General features: G+C 38.3%; 1 protein-coding gene across 3 annotated transcripts in view; it reads right to left on the bottom strand.

The window, feature by feature from the left end:
* Positions 1-25,651, bottom strand: part of LOC150077559 (uncharacterized) — a 536,301-nt gene that overhangs the window by 413,377 nt on the left and 97,273 nt on the right. For 2 of the 3 annotated variants that reach the window (XM_090386199.1, XM_090386201.1), the window contains exons 7-8: positions 12,410-12,484; positions 1,397-1,541 (exon numbers count right to left, since the gene is read on the bottom strand). In XM_090386199.1, the coding sequence (XP_090242325.1) occupies positions 1,397-1,541; positions 12,410-12,484 (220 nt within the window). The remainder of the gene's footprint in view (positions 1-1,396; positions 1,542-12,409; positions 12,485-25,651) is intronic. The other variant, XM_090386200.1, reaches the window with a different exon arrangement.

The raw sequence follows: 25,651 nt of genomic DNA, 5'->3' as shown, positions 1-25,651 counted from the left end.
CCAACCCACAAGTTCCAGTCAATATCTGGAAAGTTAAAATCCCCCATTATAAGATATTCTGGTTTAACTGTCCCACTCTATTTTTCTGCACAATTGTTCATTATGCTCATCAAAGTTATTAAGCCTATAACACACACTTACTCTCACTTTCCCTTTCCCAGTACTTATGTCATACCACATTGACTCAACATTGCGTTGTCCACCAGTGTCTACTGGATGCTTGTTTGTTATTTGGTTTTTAGGAGCATTAGCAACTAAGGCCATATTGCTCCAGGGATATGCGGTGGTCATTCCCTGACCTTTCCGCAACCTCCGTATTTGGTGGTCACGGGCTCGAACGCCAGTCTAATCAAGAAGCGTGTGCTATGCACTGCTGCTCCTGCCCACCTCCTACTGGATGCACTTCTTTAGATTTTGTGTTTCTTAACTAATAGCATAACCTCCATGTCCTGTTTGTCCTTTCTGTACCCATTGCACTCCTCAAATTCCAATTCTGCACTGCTTATATCTGTGTGACACTTATATCTATCTCTGATATTCCAACAACATCCACCTTTGATGTCATCTTTACCAACACTTCAAACTCGTCAAATTTATTATTTGTATATTTGTAAATATTTGTATAGTTTGTAAATATTTTAATTCTGTTCTTTCAGATGCAACAGTGTTCCTTGTGTATTATGGAACCCAAAGCTAAAGCCCTTTTCCTATGTAAATGCAGGTAAATAATGAAATAGTGATATGTATTCCACCTTAAGAATGCCACGTGGTGGGGTGGGGTGCCAATAGGACAAGAGGAATGTGGGTCATGTGGTACAAGTGGGCGGGGCAATTATAGTCCCTAAAATGCTCAGGTAAATAATTACGTAGGTCATTTCCTGATTAGATATTGACCAATATGTTTCAACAGGTGAGTCTTTTACGTAGAAAAGATCTGACTTACTCCATCATACCTCTACATTTTATGAAGAAAAGTGTGTGCAGTGTTTGGCGAGCAAAGCCCCATAATTATTATTATTATTTAAAAATACATTTAAATTGCAAAAAATGTAAACTGTATCTTGAAGTATGCCATTCCACAATATGCCATGTCATATAAACAATCTGCTTTCAGAGTCCCGGTCATGAATTTTATTGTATAGTTTACTCTGTTTTACACTGCCATATCATGGCATGTGTGTTTTGTTATATGGTTTTTTTGACATAAAATGAAATGAACAATAACTAATTCATAGTCCAAACACTTTCAAACGCTATAGTTATACTGCATTTATTTTCAGTAAAAATATTATGTAAAGAACTTATCATACAGTTCAGAACACACAACAGTACTCAGCTATTGGATATTTTAAAAACAGTTATAAATGAATATTTCAGGAGTTAAAAATTATCATACCAATACCATCAGGGAGTTCCTTTATCCTGTTAGAAGACAGCGTAAGATCACATAAATTTATGCAGCCTTCAATTTCCTCTGCTACTTCATAAATTCTGTTTTTACTTGCGTCTAAATAAGCAAGTTTCTTTAAACCACCTAAAAACTAACCAATATGAAATATTATTATCAAGCATGAAATCACAAGAATGTATATATATATAAAAATTATAAGAAAAGTACAGTGAATTAATTACTCAGCTGGATGAATATAGGAAAAAAAAATTAATAATAATAAATAGCACTGGATAAATTCTTAAGCCTGAATCTGGGCATTATGCCCACACAAGCAGTACAAGAAGACCAAGATGGAAATGTCACCAATTTGCCCACTGACTGGTCACAGAAGCGACACTTGAGAATATCTTAGGACACGACTAAGGCCATAATGCTAAATGAGCATAAATAGGCCAACAATCATCAAAATTCAGTCCACGTCCATTGAGTTTGCCAAATCAAATACTTATTATTATTGATGAAAGTCTAATGTTCAACCCACACATGCAATATCTACTGACAAAAATCTGAAGATATATTGCCCTCATTAAAACAATCTCCTTCTGTGATTGGAGCCTTTGTGGGAGGATGCTGGCCATAATCCATAGTCTTCCTTCCCAATGTCAACATATGATGCTGGGGCCTGGTGTACCAGGTCCAGTCTTGCTAGCAATGTAGCCAAGCTCCAATGTATTCAGCAATCTACACTACTAGCCATTACATGGGCCTGTGCTACAGTGGGTACTCTGGCTCTTGATGGTGCTCTTCCATCATTCTTGACTTCACTGTGGATGCAGGTAAATGATCCGAAACAGGAATGCAAGCAGCTCAACCAGGACCTTGTGCAACTTTGGCAAACCTGGTAGGATGATACAACCAAAGGAGCTGTTACAAAAAGATTCCTGCCTCAAGTTAATATTATCTACTCAACACCTCCCCCCCCATTCTTCCCAGGACTGCTTAGACTGTTTAGGGAGCTATGTCTCATGATAGACATAGCTCCCTAAACTCCAAACTTGCTGACCTAGGCATTATTTAAGACCCATCCTGCTCCTGTGAAACACCAGAGGACGGGGAATATATATATATATATATATATATATACACTCTACAACTGTCCAACTATGATAATCTGCAATTCATTTTAATCACAACTATCAAACCTGCTAAAATGCACAGGGTGTTTTCTCAAGAAGGCCTACTCTCCAACAATCTACTGGTGTCTGGCTCTGCTCATCAATAATACACCAGCTCATACCACATCATCATTGGCCCTGCATACCTTGGACAGCACACATTCTAAATAATCATTAGTTGCCACAGTTGGAATCTTTTATGCAATACCTGTCATATAGATTTGCACCAGATCAAGGCAACTAGTGAAATGCAACCCATGCACTTGGCATACTCTACCTAATGTAGATACCAATAATGACTCACACTACTTAGATACTCACTATTATGTACACTCTACAGAACAAATACCTATTCTGTGGACAACTTGGATGTGTTCTGATATAGTAACCTGGAATGACTCACACTACTTTGGCTCTCACTTTTATGAACACTCTACTGCAGTGTTTCTCAACTGGTGGGATGTGTCCCACTAGTGGGACTTAAAAGCCTTCAAGGTGGGACTCGAGCAGACTGAAAATATCTTGGTAATCCAATAGGCTATGGGTTTCCTGACAGTTTATTGTTATCTTTAGAATATGGCAAAGAAGACGTTAGTGAAGTTACAGTATTAAGAATTACGAAAACACACAGTAGGGACCGATAACCAAGGTTAATCTGATCATACAATCTATTTCAGAGATTTCATTTTCACTCTTTCCGCAAATGACTCGCTGGCTCACAGAACCTCCAGACTCGAACAGGCTTGTACAGCAGGGGTGCAACCGAATTTTCATAGGAGCCTATCCTTCCCAATTACCCTACTCATTGCAGCCCCGTAAATATAGGAAATAATGAACAAATGCACCTCTCTTGGTGCCTTGTCTTTTAACTACTTTCCAATTTCTTTTTCTGAGAAAAGTTCAAAATGCTTAAGCATCATAGGAAATATATATTGCCTATTGTGTTTTTTTCCTCCTAGCTCTCTGTTGCATTCGCAATCGTAATGAACATTGTCGTTTTGCCTGGAATGAAACAAGTACATACATTCGCATTGTGTTCTTTCATTTCAATATGCCATAATGAAGCAGAATACATTACTCTCCAATAGTAACAGTTTGGAAAGACAAGTGAATAATGTTTATATTTATTTATTTATTTTCAGTTATGCACTTATAGATATCTTTAAAGCTGTATTATAAAATATAATGTAACAATATATATATTTGGCCAACTAAACTTCTTGATATTGCTTACAAAGTAAAATAAATGATGAAGACGAAGTATGTAATAATTTATAGTAGCTCAGAATATTTTCTTTGGTTGAATACGTCTTAATTTTGAATTTAATGGCAATAATCACTACAATTAACTCTGTAAATCCAATTTCATTTTCACTTATTGCTTTGTACTTTCATTTTACCCCCAGAATCAAAATGAGTAACCAAGGAAAAGAGGTGGATTCTTCTCTTAGGAAATAACGAGCTCTGAAGGAGGGAGTAAAGCAGAGATGAGACAGAAAAAGACCATCAGAAGAAAGTACAATGAAAGATCTATTCAGTATGGATTTTCAAAGAGAGGAGCTGATGATGAACTTTTCCATTATATGTCATTTGTGGAGAAACATTAACTAATGAAGCCTCAAACTTTTGAAGAAACATTAAGAGGGAAGACATCCGATCCTAATATATAAGCCTATTGAGTACAGTAAACCCCCGCTATTCGCGGGGGTTATGTTCCTGAGAAATGGCGCGAATACCGAAAACGCGAATACTGAGTTATGGCTCCCATAGTAATAAAGGGGTTCCATTCCAAAGTATGAAATATATAAGAAAAACTAGTCTAAAATTTTGTCTTTGTATGTATTATATGTACCTTCATAATATGACTATGTACATAGACAGTACATAGTGAAATGGAAGCATATGGCATCGAAATGAAAATAAGAAACAATTTAATATTAAATGTAATATTTATTAGAAATTTCAAACAAATCTTTCAAACCAGCGCCTTTGCTAGCTAAAAAACTTATCCGCCGGTGCTATCACCAGTTTCACTAAAGTGTTGATAAAGGAGTTTTGCCTTTTCACGAATGATGAGTGAACTTAACGGAATTTTATTTTGAGTTCGCTTCTAAACACAGATTTAAAGCTTTTTCCATTTTTTTCTAATTTAAAATGAGTTACAGAGCAAATTTTTGAAGCAATTAGCGCATTTTCACGGACACTACGGCGGATTTTTTCTTCCGATTTCTTGACTGATCGTACAGTTGACTCATTGATTTTATAATGTTTTGCCAGTGAGCAGACACTTTCACCATTAGAAATTTTATCTAATAACTCAATTTTATTCGCCAATGTCATCACCTTCTTTGATCTTTTCACATTTCTCTTGCTATTCGTAGCCATATTTTTGTACGGGTTAGAAAGAATTTGTCCACAATAAAGTCATTTCTTCCATTGACACACTCGAAAAGGTCTGTTTTACACTGAAAACGGTAGATTTATCACTTTTGTACGCATATCAATTTATAAATTGATAAATTTATGAGCATATAAATTAAAAGCGAACAACGAAATCTTCCATGACAAGGGCATAACACATACTGAACAAGGATCAGCGAGAAACATCCACGCTCGCAATTTTGTCACCCCTCTCCCTCACCCACTGAGTGCTGTTTTGACCAGGAAAGATAATTTTAGCCACGCTCATGTTTTTTTATGACGGAAAATGTCCACGGCACTTTAAAATTCAGATTTTTTTAGGTTTCATTTTATATTAAATAATCGACCGCGAATACAGATATCGCGAATAGCAGGGGTTTACTGTATTTTTTTGTGTCGCATTTATGTGGCCACATATGTTAGTTACTTTACTTCTTGTGAAGCCGTGTTGGCCACATACATGTAACACTATTACGGCATACATATGAAGGTCGTTTGTGATTAGTTTATTGCGAGCGCTGCAATAAAACTAATTACGATAAAATAAAACTCTCAAACATCGCAACAAGTTTGTCAGTATTGTTACAGATTTTGTGAAAACAAGTTTGTTAGCGCGCTGTATTATCCATCATATTGTGTTGTGTTTTTCTACAAGTTTGTGTGTTGTAAAAAAAAAAAAAAATCTAAAAAGGAATGGCTAAAAGAAAATTATTATTATTAATAATAATAACAAGAGGATAATAATAAGAGGAACTGAGAGAAATTGCTGGAATTAACAATTAAACTTCTCACAGACACACCGCTGTCGAGTTTTTTCAGAAGTTCAACTTTATCTGTTATGTAAGGTGTTTGCACTTTACACCACGAGAGACACTTCCTTTATACATTGGAACCATGGCTGTGGCTAAATGTGAGCAGGTTATAATAATAATAAATGCCGAAAAATAAGTGGGAATGGTTTGCCAGTGTTTACGAGTTCGTGCCAACAGCTGATTCTGCAACTAACGCCACGAAAACAGTAGCGGCAGGTCGGTATGCTGACCTGGAAAATTTTAAATTATGATTGCGGAAATTATGTCCGAATTAGCAGTGGAACCGGATTGCCGGTGGCCGGATTAGTGATGGTTGACCTGTACTTTTATTTTATAGGTGCATATTTAATGTTACTACATGTGATGTGGTCAACTTTTCCCCATTTATACTCTAATCTACTTAGCATTAGTAGGACATATGATGCAAGAAAGCAAACTTACATGGCATCGGCCAAAAAAAAAAAAAAACCCTTTCCATTTCACTCATCCATTCACTCCAAATGTTTGTCTAATTCTGCCTTGAACTTATTTAAGTTGCTGACCTCCACTACAACAGATGGAAGTTTGTTTTGGTTTTTTTTTTTTTTTTTTTTAGGAGCATTAGCAACTAAGGCCATATTGCTCTGGGAATATGCGGTGGTCATTCTCTTGACCTTTCCGCATCCTCCGTATTTGGTGGTGACGGGCTCGAACCCCAGTCTAATCAAGAAGTGTGTGCTATGCACTGCTGCTCCTTCCCACCTGGCTATGGAGGCGCCATGGAAGTTTGTTCCAACTATCAACCACCCACTGGCTAAAGGCGAATTTCTGCACATCTATTCTACAATTGTATTTCCTCAATTTCAATTTATGCCCCCTCAGGTGAGTAATCTGAGCAAGAGGAAGAATCCCATTAGCATTGAGCTTGCTCAATCCATTCAAGGCCTTATATATCTCAATTAAATCACCTCGCAGGTGCCTAGTCTCTAGAAGCTGCATTTTACAGGTCTTAAGACTTTCTTGGTAACACCAATCCTTTGTTCCCCTTACCAATCTCGCTGCCCTTCTCTCTACTCTTTCCAGCAGCTCTACATCTTTCCTAAAATGAGGCCTCCAGACCTGTACACAGTACTCCAGGTGTGGCCTAACCATTGCCTTGTATATGGGATAATCACCTCTATGTCCCTGCTAGCAAAATTTCTATATATCATTGACAAGACTCCATGACCTTCCCTGGCAGCCTGTCAGCACTGCTCAACAAACTTCATATCTGACTGCACAATTACCCCCAGGTAATTGTGCAGTCAGATAAGGCGCTGTATTATCCATCATATTGTGTTGTGTTTTTCTACAAGTTTGTGTGTTGTAAAAAAAAAAAAAAAATCTAAAAAGGAATGGCTAAAAGAAAATTATTATTATTAATAATAATAACAAGAGGATAATAATAAGAGGAACTGAGAGAAATTGCTGGAATTAACAATTAAACTTCTCACAGACACACCGCTGTCGAGTTTTTTCAGAAGTTCAACTTTATCTGTTATGTAAGGTGTTTGCACTTTACACCACGAGAGACACTTCCTTTATACATTGGAACCATGGCTGTGGCTAAATGTGAGCAGGTTATAATAATAATAAATGCCGAAAAATAAGTGGGAATGGTTTGCCAGTGTTTACGAGTTCGTGCCAACAGCTGATTCTGCAACTAACGCCACGAAAACAGTAGCGGCAGGTCGGTATGCTGACCTGGAAAATTTTAAATTATGATTGCGGAAATTATGTCCGAATTAGCAGTGGAACCGGATTGCCGGTGGCCGGATTAGTGATGGTTGACCTGTACTTTTATTTTATAGGTGCATATTTAATGTTACTACATGTGATGTGGTCAACTTTTCCCCATTTATACTCTAATCTACTTAGCATTAGTAGGACATATGATGCAAGAAAGCAAACTTACATGGCATCGGCCAAAAAAAAAAAAAAACCCTTTCCATTTTGAACTTATTTAAGTTGCTGACCTCCACTACAACAGATGGAAGTTTGTTTTGGTTTTTTTTTTTTTTAGGAGCATTAGCAACTAAGGCCATATTGCTCTGGGAATATGCGGTGGTCATTCTCTTGACCTTTCCGCATCCTCCGTATTTGGTGGTGACGGGCTCGAACCCCAGTCTAATCAAGAAGTGTGTGCTATGCACTGCTGCTCCTTCCCACCTGGCTATGGAGGCGCCATGGAAGTTTGTTCCAACTATCAACCACCCACTGGCTAAAGGCGAATTTCTGCACATCTATTCTACAATTGTATTTCCTCAATTTCAATTTATGCCCCCTCAGGTGAGTAATCTGAGCAAGAGGAAGAATCCCATTAGCATTGAGCTTGCTCAATCCATTCAAGGCCTTATATATCTCAATTAAATCACCTCGCAGGTGCCTAGTCTCTAGAAGCTGCATTTTACAGGTCTTAAGACTTTCTTGGTAACACCAATCCTTTGTTCCCCTTACCAATCTCGCTGCCCTTCTCTCTACTCTTTCCAGCAGCTCTACATCTTTCCTAAAATGAGGCCTCCAGACCTGTACACAGTACTCCAGGTGTGGCCTAACCATTGCCTTGTATATGGGATAATCACCTCTATGTCCCTGCTAGCAAAATTCCTATATATCATTGACAAGACTCCATGACCTTCCCTGGCAGCCTGTCAGCACTGCTCAACAAACTTCATATCTGACTGCACAATTACCCCCAGGTAATTGTGCAGTCAGATAAGGCGCTGTATTATCCATCATATTGTGTTGTGTTTTTCTACAAGTTTGTGTGTTGTAAAAAAAAAAAAAAAATCTAAAAAGGAATGGCTAAAAGAAAATTATTATTATTAATAATAATAACAAGAGGATAATAATAAGAGGAACTGAGAGAAATTGCTGGAATTAACAATTAAACTTCTCACAGACACACCGCTGTCGAGTTTTTTCAGAAGTTCAACTTTATCTGTTATGTAAGGTGTTTGCACTTTACACCACGAGAGACACTTCCTTTATACATTGGAACCATGGCTGTGGCTAAATGTGAGCAGGTTATAATAATAATAAATGCCGAAAAATAAGTGGGAATGGTTTGCCAGTGTTTACGAGTTCGTGCCAACAGCTGATTCTGCAACTAACGCCACGAAAACAGTAGCGGCAGGTCGGTATGCTGACCTGGAAAATTTTAAATTATGATTGCGGAAATTATGTCCGAATTAGCAGTGGAACCGGATTGCCGGTGGCCGGATTAGTGATGGTTGACCTGTACTTTTATTTTATAGGTGCATATTTAATGTTACTACATGTGATGTGGTCAACTTTTCCCCATTTATACTCTAATCTACTTAGCATTAGTAGGACATATGATGCAAGAAAGCAAACTTACATGGCATCGGCCAAAAAAAAAAAAAAAACCCTTTCCATTTCACTCATCCATTCACTCCAAATGTTTGTCTAATTCTGCCTTGAACTTATTTAAGTTGCTGACCTCCACTACAACAGATGGAAGTTTGTTTTGGTTTTTTTTTTTTTTTTTTAGGAGCATTAGCAACTAAGGCCATATTGCTCTGGGAATATGCGGTGGTCATTCTCTTGACCTTTCCGCATCCTCCGTATTTGGTGGTGACGGGCTCGAACCCCAGTCTAATCAAGAAGTGTGTGCTATGCACTGCTGCTCCTTCCCACCTGGCTATGGAGGCGCCATGGAAGTTTGTTCCAACTATCAACCACCCACTGGCTAAAGGCGAATTTCTGCACATCTATTCTACAATTGTATTTCCTCAATTTCAATTTATGCCCCCTCAGGTGAGTAATCTGAGCAAGAGGAAGAATCCCATTAGCATTGAGCTTGCTCAATCCATTCAAGGCCTTATATATCTCAATTAAATCACCTCGCAGGTGCCTAGTCTCTAGAAGCTGCATTTTACAGGTCTTAAGACTTTCTTGGTAACACCAATCCTTTGTTCCCCTTACCAATCTCGCTGCCCTTCTCTCTACTCTTTCCAGCAGCTCTACATCTTTCCTAAAATGAGGCCTCCAGACCTGTACACAGTACTCCAGGTGTGGCCTAACCATTGCCTTGTATATGGGATAATCATCTCTATGTCCCTGCTAGCAAAATTCCTATATATCATTGACAAGACTCCATGACCTTCCCTGGCAGCCTGTCAGCACTGCTCAACAAACTTCATATCTGACTGCACAATTACCCCCAAGTCTTTTTCATTCTCTACCACCTTGAGTGTAGTACCGCACAGTTGATACGTTACTCTGGGGTTACTGCTTCCCCTATACAGTATTTTACATTTGTCGATGTTAAACTTCAGTTCATATGCTCAACTTTTCAAGATCCTGTTGCAGTAGCATACTATCATTATTGTCATTAACAACCCTATCAACCATTGTATCGTCTGCAAACTTAGACATTAACCCTGATACACCTTCATCAATATTATTGATAAATACTGAAAACAACAATGGGCCCAACACCAAACCCTGGGGGAACTCCACTAATAACATTAGTCCATGAAGAGCAGTGTCCATTGATAACCACTCTGTGTTCTCCCACTTAACCATCCTTTTATTCATTGTAGCAACTTGCCCTTAATGCCAAACTGCTCCAATTTGTACAGCAGTCTTTCAAATGCCACAGTATCAAAAGCTCTCCTAAATTCCAAGTACAGTGGATTCTGGTTATTTGGGCCACCGGTTAATCGGGGCAGCCATTTATTTGGGGCAAATCTTAAAAAACAGAAACCAATCGAGAAAATAGCCAGGGTTTACTTCGCTTAATTGGGACAGGAGACCGCAGCACTGGAGATTACCCTACGATTGTCTCCGACGGTACCATGTGGTTCGGTCGAAATTCTGGAGGTCACAACCATAAAACAATAAAAAAATTAGCAGTCACCTGTTTATTGGGCTTTACTGTTAGTGAAATCTATCATAAACAGATAGTAAACTCGATCTTATTGAATTTGCGATAATATCGACAGCTGGAATTCTGTGGGTTATTATGGCGAAATGTGTTTACACTTCCAAAATCGTCAATCATATAAAAAAATAAATTTTAAGATCTCTTCATTCCTTTTTTAAAGCTTTGTAACTCGTTACTCCGTTCTCACTTGGGCGTATTGTGTTACTTGCAATTTGTGTGCCCTCTTTGTTATTGATTGCTTATCTTTTTACTGTTTTAAATTTTAACCCCCACCCACAAATGTCAGTGAACAGAAATGTCAACTAGTTAGTTTGTACATATTACAGTACATATTAATTATTCCGATTATCACGTATATTCTTCTGATTTTCACGTATCATTTAATTTTTTAATTGGTAAGGTAATAAAGGGTAAATTTGTGCTTAATATATCTTTGCTTTTATAGCCTGTGGATAAGATTCCTATTTTCGCTAATCAGAATTGCTGTTTAATAGAATTAAAATTCAATTCACAAACGTGATCACAATGATTGGCATATAGTGCACATCGTATAGTGAACGGTAGTTTACTGTGTTGAGTTCGTCATAACATGATTTGATTGTACAGTGAACCATTTTTAAAGGGGGGGGGGGTACATTGTATTTTTAACTATTTACGTGAAACTTCGGATAATTGGGGCAGCCACTTAATCAGACCAAAATGCACTAGTCCCGATGTGTCCCAAATAACCGGAATGGACTGTATATGATATCAAAATTATTCTTTGCATCCAATTCCTTTGTGACCACATCATAGTATCCAATCAGATTTGTCAAACAAGACTTTCCCTTAACAAACCTATGCTGTGTCTGAAGTTGTTTCCAAATGGAAATATATTTGGTATAAAATACATCCCTATAATCTGTAAATTGTACAAACTGGAAGTTATCTTGTATATTAAGATCTGGATTTTTTGCAGCTTGGTCTGCATGATTATTTCCTGGGATTCTAGTGATACTGATTAATCTAAAGAGGCAAGTATTTCCCAAGAAATTGTATTTAATGCAAAAACTAAATACAGTCTGAGATTAGCTTAGACAATAACATTTTCTAACTGATATAAATCTAGCATTAACAATTTTAGGGAAAGACAGAGGGCAGAGTAGTCCTACATTTCTGACTAAGATTCTAGAAAGTAATTTTGGATTGGCTGTTTTCCTCTTGAAAATCATCATGCATGCACTCCAAAACAAACTTTATTTTTCTCTGCATAACATTACAAGGACAGTAATTTGTGTTAATTCAATCAAATTCAAATTGTGATCCAATGGTATTCTTTTACTATAAGAGGATTTGTGTTGTATTTTATGTATCACACAATAAAGATTATTTATTTACTTTAGAAATATTTTGTAAGTTCAACTGAATTTATTTAATTTAATTAAAATACAAGCAGACTGCACAAATCAAAAGCCAATTTTTAGTGCAATATATAACCTTAAGAATTTAGTCCATAAAACATATGTTGCATTATAAAATTTCATGACTATGTTAATTTATCATCATAATTCATCATTATATAAATTATCATCATAATTTATCATAAATGAAATATAACCCTTTCGTGCAGAACCAATAATGATAATATGGATTATAAACTATTACAATAAAAAAAAAATTTAAGTAAAAAGTTTCTTACTGGAGGCAAACAGCTCAGATTATTACAATCACACCATAATTCTACTAGTTTTGGTAGACTCCCTATCACTTCTGGCTATATAAAAAAAAAAGAAAGAAAAAGTAATAAAGTCTAGTTTTGCTGATATCTAATTTAAAAAAACCTACAATTATCATACAATATATTTAGAGAAAAAGCCAAGTATTATTTTCATCTGTATTTTCAAGACCAATAACAAAAAGTTACATACATAAGTGTTTTTCTTTTCTTTTTTTGTTTTTAAGCAGTAAAATCGCATAGAAAGTGGGATGAAACTATAATGATTTTAATTCAAGAAAGTATTTCATGCATTGGGGACAACATAAGTAATGAATTCCAACCCCACTCCACTAGCTGTTAACAATACTCACTAAACATTCTTGCTTTCCAATTTTACACATAAACATATACCCACAAAAAAAAAAAGAAAGAAGTCATGTTTAACTTCAGATAAAATTGTGCTGTTTTGATAGTAGTTATTATTAGTAGTTATTATTTAAAAAAAAAGAAAGAAGTCATGTTTAACTTCAGATAAAATTGTGCTGTTTTGATAGTAGTTATTGATAGTAGTTATTATTTGTAAAACTGTTATAAACAATAACTGAAATGAACCCAATTATTGATTCTTTCCCTCGCCCACAGAGTTAAGCCTACCATTTTATACCCTTAATTCTTCAAGAAAGATACTATTGCAGACTTGTCCCTTTTTGGAAAGTTCTGTTTATAACAATGACCAAACTGCCTAAACTTGGCAATCAGGACCATTTCCAAAGCTTCACTGGAAAGAGAAGATCTGAACTCTATTTTCCTCAGCTGGAAAATATCTTCTCATGCACAGCATCTCTGTAGGAATTATTAACATCCCAAGCATGAATTGGAATAATTTGTTATACAGTGGATTCCGGTTATTTGGACCATCGGTTAATCAGAGCAGCCGTTTATTTGGGGCAAATCTTAAAAAACAGAACCCAATCAAGAAAATAGCCAGGGTTTACTTCACTTAATTGGGACAACATGCCGTTTAATCGGGGTAGGAGACCACAGCACTGGAGATTACCCTACGATTGTCTCCAACCATACCAGGTGGTTCGGTCAGATTCTTGGAGGTTGCAACCATAAAACAATTAGCAGTGACCTGTTTATTCGGCTTTTCTGTTAGTGCAATCTATCATAAACGGATAGTAAACTTGATCTTATTGAATTTGTAATAATACCAACAGCTGGAATTCTGTGGGTTATAGGGTGAAATGTGTTTACACTTATATGAAATCTTCAATCATATAAAAAATTAATTTTTAGAATCTTTTCTTCACTCCTATTTTTAAAGCTTCATAACGTGTTACTCCATTCTCACTTGCACGTATCGTGTTACTTGCAATTTGTGTGTGCCGTGTTCTTTGTTACTGATTGCTTATCTTTTTAGTGTTTTAAATTTTAATCCCCACCCACAAATGTCAGTGAATAGAAATGTCAACTAGTTAGTATATACATATTACAGTGCGTATTAATTAGCATTAGCATTAGTAGAGGCATTTGATGCAAGAAAGCAAGCTTATGCAGCATCAGCCAAAAAAAAAAATAAAGTAAAATAAATAAATAAAAAATAACCACTTCCACTTCACCCCTCTGTTCGTTCGAAATACCTGTCCAGCTGAGCCTTAAACATATTTAGGCTATCAACTTCCACAACAAGGGATGGAAGTCTGTTCCACCTACCAACCACTCGCTGGCTAGAGGCAAATTTCCGCACATCTGTCTTTCCTCAATTTGAACTTATGTCCTCTCAGGTGATTATTCTGAGCAAGAGGAAGAATCCCATCAGCATTGAGCATGCTCAAACCATTCAAGGCTTTGTACACCTCTATCAGATCACCTCGTTGGTGCCTAGTCTCCAGACACTGTAATTCGCAAAATTTAAGCCTTTCTTCGTAAGAGCACCCCTTTGTTCCATTCACTAATCTTGTTGCTCTTCTCCGTACTCGTTCCAGCAGCTCTACATCCTTCTTGAAATGAGGCCTCCAGGTCTGTATACAGTACTCTAGGTGTGGCCTGACCATTGCCTTATACAAGGGTTTAATCACCTCCTTATCCCTGCTAGAAAAATTTCTATATATCATTGACAATACACCATGAGCTACTCTTGCAGCCCATCTGCACTGCTCAGAGAACTTCATATCTGCCTGCACAACCACCCCCAGGTCCCTTTCATTCTCTACCACTGTCAGTGTAGTACCACAGAGTTGATACGTTGCTCTGGGGTTGCTGTTTCCCATATGTAGTACTTGACATTTGTCAATGTTAAACTTCATTTGCCACCTCTCAGCCCATCTGCTCAACCTTTCCAGATCCTGTTGCAGCAGCATAGTGTCAGTAGTGTCCTTGACAACCCTGCCAACCTTCGTATCGTCTGCAAACTTGGTCATTAAGCTTGATATACCATCATCAATACCATTTATAAATACAGAGAACAATAAAGGACCCAATACTGAACCCTGAGGGACTCCACTAATAACATTAGTCCACGATGAGCAGTATCCATTGATTACCACTCTCTGTCTTCTCCCCCTCAACCACCCCTTTATCCATACCAGCAATTTGCCTCCAATGCCACACTGCTCCAATTTGTGCAGCAGTCTTCCGTGTGCAACAGTATCAAAAGCCTTTCTAAGATCCAAGTATATAATATCAAAGTTATTCCCTGCATCCAGTTCTTTTGTGACTGCATCATAGTATCCAATCAAATTGGTCAGGCAAGACTTCCCCTTAACAAAACCATGCTGTGTCTGAGCTATAACTGAAGTCTTGTCTAGATGATCCTGCAGTGCTTCTTTAACCAGTGCTTCCATTAATTTTCCGGGAACAGAAGTTAAACTCACAGGTCTATAATTACTTATGTCAGCCTTTGATCCTCCCTTGTGAATTGGGGTCACATTTGCACATCTCCAGTCCATGGGTACCTCCCCTGAGTCCAAGGAAGCTCTCATAATTATGGCTAAGGGTTTGCTTACTTCCTTTGCTGCCTCCTTTAATATAACTGGATAGATCCCATCCACCCTGGGTGCCTTTCTTGTGTTTATCTTCAACAATTTCTCTTCCACTTTACTCTCAGTTATTACAAGATTCTCTAGCTTACTGCTAGAGTTGAATACACCTCTGGCATTCCCCTCGCTGAATAACTCCTCATGTGTGAATGTCGATGCAAAATATTCATTTAGTTTGTTAGCTACCTGAGCAGGGTCATCAACAGTTGACCCATCGATATCAAGTGGACCAATCTGATTCATCCCCTTCCTTCTAGAGTTTACATAAGTAATGAACTCTTTGCTGTTTTTCTTCGCATCCCTTGCCAAGGATCTCTCGTAATCTGCCTTCGCCTGCCTAACCTCCTTTGTAACTTGGTTACAGATCAACTTGTATCTATCATAGGCTTCTGTGTCACGTGTTAATTAGCATTAGCATTACATTAGCATTAGTAGAGGCATTTGATGCAAGAAAGCAAGCTTATGCAGCATCAGCCAAAAAAAAAAAAAAAAACCCACTTCCACTTCACCCCTCTTTTCGTTCAAAATACCTGTCCAGCTGAGCCTTAAACTTATTTAGGCTATCAACCTCCACCACAAGGGATGGCAGTCTGTTCCACCAACCAACCACCCGCTGGCTAAAGGCAAATTTCCGCACGTCTATCCTACATCTGTCTTTCCTCAATTTGAATTTATGCCCTCTCAGGTGATTTTTCTGAGCTAGAGGAAGAATCCCATCAGCATTGAGCATGCTTAAACCATTCAAGGCTTTATACACCTCTATCAGATCACCTCGCTGGTGCCTAGTCTCAAGACACTAATTTGCAAAACTTAAGCCTTTCCTCGTAAGAGCACCCCTTTGTTCCATTCACTAATCTTGTTGCCCTTCTCTGTACTCGTTCCAGCAGCTCTACATCCTTCTTGAAATGAGGCCTCCAGACCTGTATACAGTACTCTAGGTGTGGCCTGACCATTGCCTTATACAATGGAATAATCACCTCCTTATCCCTGCTGGAAAAATTCCTGTATATCATTGACAATACTCCATGAGCTACTCTTGCAGCCCGTCTGCACTGCTCAGAGAACTTCATATCTGCCTGCACAATCACCCCCAAGTCCCTTTCATTCTCTACCACTGTCAGTGTAGTACCACAGAGTTGATACGTTGCCCTGGGGTTGCTGTTTCCCATGTGTAGTACTTTACATTTGTCAATGTTAAACTTCATTTGCCACCTCTCAGCCCATCTGCTCAACCTTTCCAGATCCTGTTGCAGCAGTGTAGTGTCAGTAGTGTCCTTGACAACCCTGCCAACCTTTGTATCATCTGCAAACTTGGACATTAAGCTTGATATACCATCATCAATATCATTTATAAATACAGAAAACAATAATGGACCCAACACTGAGCCCTGAGGGACTCCACTAATAACATTAGTCCACGATGAGCAGTGTCCATTGATTACCACTCTCTGTCTTCTCCCACTCAACCACCCCTTTATCCATAGCAGCAATTTGCCTCCAATGTCACACTGCTCCAATTTGTGTAGCAGTCTTCCATGTGCAACAGTATCAAAAGCCTTTCTAAGATCCAAGTATATAATATCAAAGTTATTCCCTGCATCCAGTTCTTTTGTGACTGCATCATAGTATCCAATCAAGTTGGTCAGGCAAGACTTCCCCTTAACAAAACCATGCTGTGTCTGATCTATAACTGAAGTCTTGTCTAAATGATCCTGCAGTGCTTCTTTAACCAGTGCCTCCATTAATTTTCCTGGAACAGAAGTTAAGCTCACAGGTCTATAGTTACTTGTGTCAGCCTTTGATCCTCTTGTGTCAGCCTTTGATCCTCTTGTGACCCCAATTCACAAAGGCTGACTTGTGTCAGCCTTTGTGAATTGGGGTCACATTTGCACATTTCCAGTCTATGGGTACCTCCCCTGAGTCCAAGGAAGCTCTCATAATTATGGCTAAGGGTTTGCTCACTTCCTTTGCTGCCTCCTTTAATATAACTGGATAGATCCCATCCACCCCGGGTGCCTTTCTTGTGTTTATCTTCAAAAGTTTCTCCTCCACTTTACTCCCAGTTATTTCAAGATTCTGTAGCTTACTGCTAGAGTTGAATACACCTCTGGCATTCCCCTTGCTGAATAACTCCTCATGTGTGAATGTCGATGCAAAATATTCATTTAGTTTGTTAGCTACCTGAGCAGGATCATCAACAGTTGACCCATCAACACCAAGTGGACCAATCTGATCCATCCCCCTCCCTCTAGAGGGAAGGGGATGGATCCATCACCCTCCCTCTAGAGTCCACACAAGTAAAGAACTCTCTGCTGTTCCTCCCTGCATCCCCTGCCAAGGACCTCTCGCAATCTGCCCTCGCCCGCCCAACCTCCCTTGCAACTTGGTTGTATACCAACTTGTATCTATCATAGGCCCCTGTGTCATGTGTTAATTTGTAAGCATCCCATGCATTCTTCTTCTCTGCCATATGCCTCATCAGTTCATCTGACATCCATTCTGGCCCAAACCTTGAACAACATTTCCTAGTTGGTATGTAAAGCCCGGTAGCTTCCAAGATATGTTCTCTGAATGCTTCCCACTTTGAACCTGCTGCTGGTAACATCATCAGTCGGTCCCACTGCATAGAACTTAAATACTGTCTCAGTCCATCGCAGTCGCCTTCACGGAAGCAACAACCCCTCCCTTCACCCCCAATGGAAGCCACCTCTTTTAGCAAATCCCACCCCAGCACACTGCGACCACTGCCACCCAGTGGCTCATTCATCTGCAGATTTCCAATGCATGAAGAATCACTGCCGATAATCAAATCAAGAGCACTACTCCCTCTAGCCTCCCCCCGAACACGCTGATGCAGAAAACAATCACCCAACAAATCCACAAAAGCCCCGCCAGTGTGTGAGTAACCAGCCCCCAAATTCCAGTCAATATCTGGGAAATTAAAATCTCCCACTACAAGACACTCTGATCCACTGGCCCACTCCACCTCCCTGCACAGTTCCCCACTATACTCATCAGAGTCACTAGGCCCACAGCACACTCCTACTCTCAACTTCGATCTCCCAATGCTTATGTCACACCAAACTGACTCAACACTGCACTGTCCAGCGATGTCGACCGGCTTCACTTCCTTGGCCCTCATGTGTTTCCCAACCAACAGCACAACCCCTCCCCCCTTCCCATCCTGTCCATCCCCTGTGCAGACGCTGCACTCCCCAAATTGCAGTTCTGCATCCCTTATATCTGTGTGACACCACGTCTCCGATATCCCAACAATATCCGCCTTCGATGTTTTGAGCAACACCTCAAATTCATCAAATTTATTCACTAAACTCCCAGCACCGGTGCACACGCAAGCATACCTGCACCTGTTTTTGTATGTATCCCATGCATTTTTCTTCTCTGCCATATGCCTCATTAGTTCATCTGACATCCATTTAGGCCTAAACCTTGAACAATATTTCTTAGTTGGTATGTAAAGCCTAGTAGCTTGCAAGATAAGTTCTTTGAATGCTTCCCATTTTGAACTTGCTGTTGGTAACATCATCAGTTGATCCCACTGTATAGAATTTAAATACTGTCTCAGTCCATCGTAGTCGCCTTTACGAAAGCAATACCCCTTCCCTTTACCCCTAATGGTAGTTACCTCTTTGAGTAACTCCCACTTCAGAACACTGTGATCACTGCCACCTAGTAGTTCATTTATCTGCAGATTCTTAATGCATGAAGAATCACTACCGATAATCAAATCAAGAGTATTACTCCCTCTAGTTGCCTCCCGAACATGCTGATGTAGAAAACAATCAACCAATAAATCCACAAAAGCCTTGCTAGTGTGTGAGTGACCAGCCCCCAAATTCCAGTCAATATCTGGGAATTTAAAATCCCCCATTATAAGACTCTCTGATTTACTGGCCCACTCTATTTCTCTGTACAGTTTCTTATTATACTCATCAGAGTTATTAGGCCTATAGCACACTCCTACTCTCAATTTTGATCTCCCAATGCTTATGTCACACCAAACTGACTCAACACTGCACTGTCCAGTGATGTCGACTGGCTTCACTTCCTTGGATTTTATGTATTTCTTATCTAATAGCATAACCCCTCCTCCCTTCCTATCCTGTCTATCCTTTCTGTAGACATTATACTCCCCAAATTCCAGTTCTGCATTCCTTATATCTGTGTGACACCACGTCTCTGAAATCCCAACAATATCTGCCTTTGATGTTTTGAGCAATAACTCAAATTCATCAAATTTATTTACTAGACTCCTAGCATTGGTGTACACGCAAGTATACATGCACCTGCTCTTCCTCTTAGCCACCCTAACACAACTCATGTGTTTACTTGTACCCCCATGATTCCCAGCAGTCTCTGTAATATCCTGCATCTTATTTTCCAGGCTGCTGCTCATTCCAATAGAAGCAGTGCAAGAATCACTTTCGCCTCTGCCAGTGGCTACTCACAAACAATTCACAAACGTGATCACAATGACCGGCACTTACTACACATTGTATAGTGAATGGTACTTTAAGTAATTCCGCCGGTCTCCTACTCTTAATATTTACTCTTAATTATTCCGATCATCTCATTAATTATTCTGATTTTCACATATTTAATTTTTTAATTGGTAAGGTAAAAAAGGGTAAATTTGTGCTTAATATATCTTTACTTTTATAGCCTGTAGATAATATTCCTCCTACAGTCTGTCCTCGTATAGCACGATAGTTGCGTTCCTAGAAACCCTCGTGCAATGCAAAATCGTGCAATATAAACAACAGGCCCTATGGGAAAAGTAGGGTTAATCGTTATAAAATACTTACGTATTTTATAACGATTAAAATACGTAATAAAAATAATATTATATTATAATAAAGTATTTTTAGTATTTTTTAATACTAAAAAAGTATTTTTTACGGATAAAATACGTATTTTTTTCGCAAAAAATTTATTATATTAAATAAAAGTCATAATAAAATACTTACGTATTTTATAATACATAAGTATAAATTATAATACGTAAGTCGTAATAAAATATTGCTAATGCTTTTGTTTCTATCGTAAGCAAACTTGCTTTTTGTTTGATTTTCTATCCAAACAGATGATAGCCGTTCCATCTCTTCCAATTCTTTGTGTCTTAATCTAATGGATTTTAATTACACTTTGAGTTGTTCCTGCTATGAAAGTTTTTATTTTCTCTGCATTCTTTGTAATTCTCGGGGTTGCCTCATTTAGGTCTGTCGCATGTGCAATATCACATGGTCTTTCATTTCGCTCAAAGCGTTTCACAATTTCATATTTTTTTCTCTATCGACAGAGGCGGACTGGCCATAAGCCTTACCGGGGAAACCCCGGAGGGCCCGAGGCCGATGTGATTTTGGCCATAAACCGTAGTATGAGGCCACTATAAAATTTCCCGGGTAAGAATTTTTAACACAGTCCGCCTCTGTTTATCGATATCGCTTTTTTTTTTCTCTCTCTGAATCTGCAGTGTCTTCACCAGGACGCTTCCTTTTCACACCTTTTAAGTATTTTACTCATTTTTAAAGCACAATTACAAAACGAGGAGGCACGCTTGATACACAAACAAAGCTGCGCGCGTATAGCAACTGAATAAACAACACCGTAAAGGCCGAGATACACTATTAACACCCCACATTTTACTAAAGCACATTTCTGAGGGTTACTACCATAAAACAATTTCCAGTTTCGTTTCTGCTAGTGCAATCTGTTATAAACTGGTAGTAAACGCCATCTAATTGCATTTGCGATTATATCGATAGCTGGAATTGTGTTGGTTTTTACGTTATTATGGTGAAATGTGTTTCCCCTTCACTGATATAAAACACATAAATACATTTTCAGAATCTTCTTCGTTCCTATCGTGTTGCGTTCAGTTGGGGTGATTCCGCATTCGACTGCCATTTCTTGTAAACACAAAGGCGAATCGTGTATAAGCGAATTCGGTTCGTGTTATATAAGATAACGTTCCCCTATTTATAAATCGTGTATGATCGAATTCGTGTAATGCAAACACGTGTTATACGAGGACCGACTGTATTTTCACTAATTCGAATTGTTGTTTAATAGAATTAAAATTCAATTCACAAACGTGATCACAATGACCGGCACTTACTACACATTGTATAGTGAATGGTACTTTACTATACTCTCCTACTCTTTATTATTCTGATCATCACATTAATTATTCTGATTTTCACATATTTAATTTTTTAATTGGTAAGGTAAAAAAGTGTAAATTTGTGCTTAATATATCTTTACTTTTATAGCCTGTGGATAATATTCCTCCTATTTTCACTAATTCGAATTGTTGTTTAATAGAATTAAAATTCAATTCACAAACGTGATCACAATGACCGGCACTTACTACACATTGTATAGTGAATGGTACTTTACTATGGTGAGTGCATCGTAACGTGATTTGATTGTACAATGAACCAACTGCAAAGCGGGGGTCCATTGTATTTTTAACTATTTATGTGAAACTTCAGATAATTGGGGCAGCCGCTTAATCGGGCCAAAATGCACTAATCCCAATGTGTCCCAAATAACCGGAATCAACTGTATTTCAAACCATCATCAGCACTTTTCAGTTCTTCAATTGGAACCACTGTACATCAATTCTTTCTTCTTTCATAATATCATCTGATAGGTTCTCACACTGAAATTGAAAGAACTAATGCTACAAAACATCTATTGCCACAACTACTTCTTTATCTTCTAAGTACTGGAAACTTGTCCACAAAAAATTTCAAATTTGAAAATTGCCAGTTGATAAAATTTGTGCTACTTTTGCATTTATAAGAACATCATTTTTAAGTGGTGTGCACCACATAGTCACATGCAGTCAAAGTACTTCCTCACTGGGCAAAAGAACAGAATCTTCTCCTATTGTTTTCGAAACTCCCCCAATCATAGCAGTAGAAATGTCAATGTTAAAATTAGAATCATCCTTGTGGTTTGGTCAGCTATGGTAATCAATTTTCAAAATGGAAGTGGAAGAGCTTAAAAACTGCTAATCATATTTAAAAGGAAACAAGCAAACTACTTCATTCAAGCCAGAATAAAATATGTGGCAACCTGTTTTACATATTTAACCAAAATAAAAACTATGCATACACAAACATGCAGTAGCAGTTTAATGATGCAAAAAAGCAAGCTTATATAGAATCAGACCAAAAAAAAACAAAAAAAAACTATACTTCGCCCATCCATACCCTCCAAGACTTCGTCCAGTTCTTCCTTGAATTTACTCAAACCATCCACTTACACAACAGAAGGAAGCCTGTTCCAAAAATCAACTACCTATTGACTAAAGGCAAACTTCCGAACATCAATCCTGCAACCATCCTTCATCAACTTAAATTTATGCTGCCTCATATGTGTAGTCCCACTCTGAGCAAATGGATAATGCCATTAACATTTAGCTTGCTCAATCCATTCAAGGTTTTAAACACTTCATTCGGATCTTCCCACAGTCTAGTCTCCAGATGCTGCAATTTGCAGAACTGAAGCCTTTCTAGGTAACAGCAACTGTCTGTTCCCTTCACCAATCTGGCTGTCCTTTTCTGCAACCATTCCAGCAGATCTACATCCTTCCTGAAGTGAGGTCTCAGACCATATACAATACTCAAGGTGCAACCTAACCTTGGCCTTGTATAAAAGGATAATTACCTCTTTATTCCTACAAGCAACATTTTTGTATATAATTGAAAAAACCTCATGGCAGCATGTCTGCCCTCCTCAGAGAATTTCATATCTGAATGCACAATTACCCCCAGGTCTTTTTCATTCTTCACTACACTGAGTATAGTACTACACAGTTGATAAGTTACTCTGGGATTACTGCAACCCATATGTAGGACCTCCATAGCCAGGTGGGCAGGAGCAGCAGTGCATAGGACATGCTTCTTGATTAGACCGGGGTTTGAGCCCGTGACCACCAAATATGCAGGATGCGGAAAAGTCAGGGAATGACCACCACATAGCCCCGGAGCAATATGGCCTTAGTTGCTAATGCTCCTAAAAACCAAATAACAACCCATATGTAGTATCTTGCATTTGACAATGCTAAGCTGCAACTACCATTTCTCGGCCCATCAACCCAATTTTCCTAGTTGTTGCAGTAGCTCACCCTAATTACTGTCATTAACCACCCTTCATTATTGCATACTCTGAAATTAAGCCAGATATACTTTTATCAATATCATTAATAAATACTAAAAACAATGGGCCCAGCACTAAATGTTATTAGTGGAATTCCCCTGGGGAATTCCACTAATAACATTAGTCCATGAAGAGCAGAACCCAATGATAATCACTCTGCTTTCTTCCACTTAACCATCCATTTATCCATAACTGTAACTTGGCCTTAATGTCACATTGCTTCAGTTTATATAGCAGTCTTATGTGGAACAGTATCAAAAGAATTCCTGAAATCCAACTATACAGCATAAAAATTAATTTTTGCATCAAGTCTTTAGTTGGTACATCACAGTGACCTATCAGATTGGTTAGACAAGACCACTGCTTGACAAATCCATGCAGTGACTGCAGTATGACTTCATTCTTATCCAGATGGTTCTGCATTACTTATTTAACCAGTGACTCCATTATTTTTCTTAGAAAAGAGATGTTAAGCTAACAGATCTGTAATTACTCATGTCACCTTATGATCACCCCCTTTATAAATTGGGGATACATCTGCACATCTCCATTCCATAAGACTGGAGATGTGCAGATGATCCAGTCCACCTGAATCCAAGGATACTCTCATAATTATGGCTAAAGATTTCCTTACCTACTACGCTGCCTCTCTTAATACAAATGGATAGATCTCATCCACCCAAGTGCCTTTTCATATTCAGTTTCAACGATTTCTTTTCCACTTTCATCTCAATTATCACAAAGTCATTTAGCTCTCCACTGGAGTTTGATAAACTTCTGGCATCCCCTCTCCTGAAGAATTCCTCATGTTTTTTTTTTTTTTTTTTCCGATAGTTGTTGGTGCATAGGCTTCTGTGGCCATAATGCACCTCCCAAGGTTTTTGCAGTACACTGATCCAAGCCCGAGGCGGGAATCGAACCCGCGACCTTTGGGTTGCCAGGCAGGTACTTTACCTCATGTGTGAATGTAGATGCAAAACAGCTATTCAATTTGTCAGCAACCTGAACAGAATCATTCACAGTTAATCCAGTGATATCAAGTGGCCCAGTGTGATTCAAACCCCTTCCTTCTACTGTTAATATAAGCATAGAAGTATTTTCTGCTTTTCTTTGATTTCTTTGCCAGAGACTTCTCATAAGCTGAATTAGCTTGCCTAATGCAACTTGATTATACAAACTAATTTATAATTACCAGAGACTTCTGTATCACCTGATAATTTATATGCATCCCATGCACTGTTCTTCTTTGCCATGTGCCTCAGTTCATCTGACATCCATTTAGGTCTAAGCCTTGAACAGTATTTTTTCGTTAGTATGAAAAGCCTAGTAGCTTCTATGATTATTTCGCTGAATGCTTCCCATTTAGAATTTGCTGTTGGTAATGTCATCAGTTTTTTCCACTACATTGAATTTAATTAATTTAAAAACTATCAGAGACCACCATAGTCACCCTTACAAAAGCCTTTCCCTTTACACTTGACGGTAGTTGTTAAATTAAACTCCACACTCGTATACTGTGATCACTGCCATCCAATGGGTCTTTTACCTGCAGATTCCTAATCACTGCTGATAACCAGATCAAGAGTATTGCTTCCTCTTGTTGCCTCTCTAACATGCTGCTGTAGAAGATAAACATTCAAGAAATCTACAAAAATCTTGCGTGTGTGAGTAACCAACCCACAAATTCCAATCAGCATCTGGACAGTTAAAATCCCCCATTATAAGACATTCTGATTTACTGGCCCACTCTATTTCTCTGTACAGCTGTTAAGTGTACTCATCACAGTCATTGGGCCTGTAACACACTCCTACTCCCAATTCTATTTTCCCAGTGCTTATATCACACCAAACTGATAAAACACTGAACTGGTCACCAATGCTGCCTTAGATTTAATAAGCTTTTTAACTAAGAGTATAACCCCTCTATCCCTCCTGTCTTTCCTGTATATATTGTACTGCCCATAATCAAATTCATCACACATGTCTGAGTGAC

This window comes from Mastigoproctus giganteus, chromosome 12 (assembly GCF_048544385.1).
Source record: "Mastigoproctus giganteus isolate SK-2022 chromosome 12, ASM4854438v1, whole genome shotgun sequence".
NCBI lineage: Eukaryota > Metazoa > Arthropoda > Arachnida > Uropygi > Thelyphonidae > Mastigoproctus > Mastigoproctus giganteus.
This window is presented reverse-complemented; position numbering and strand designations above follow the sequence as displayed.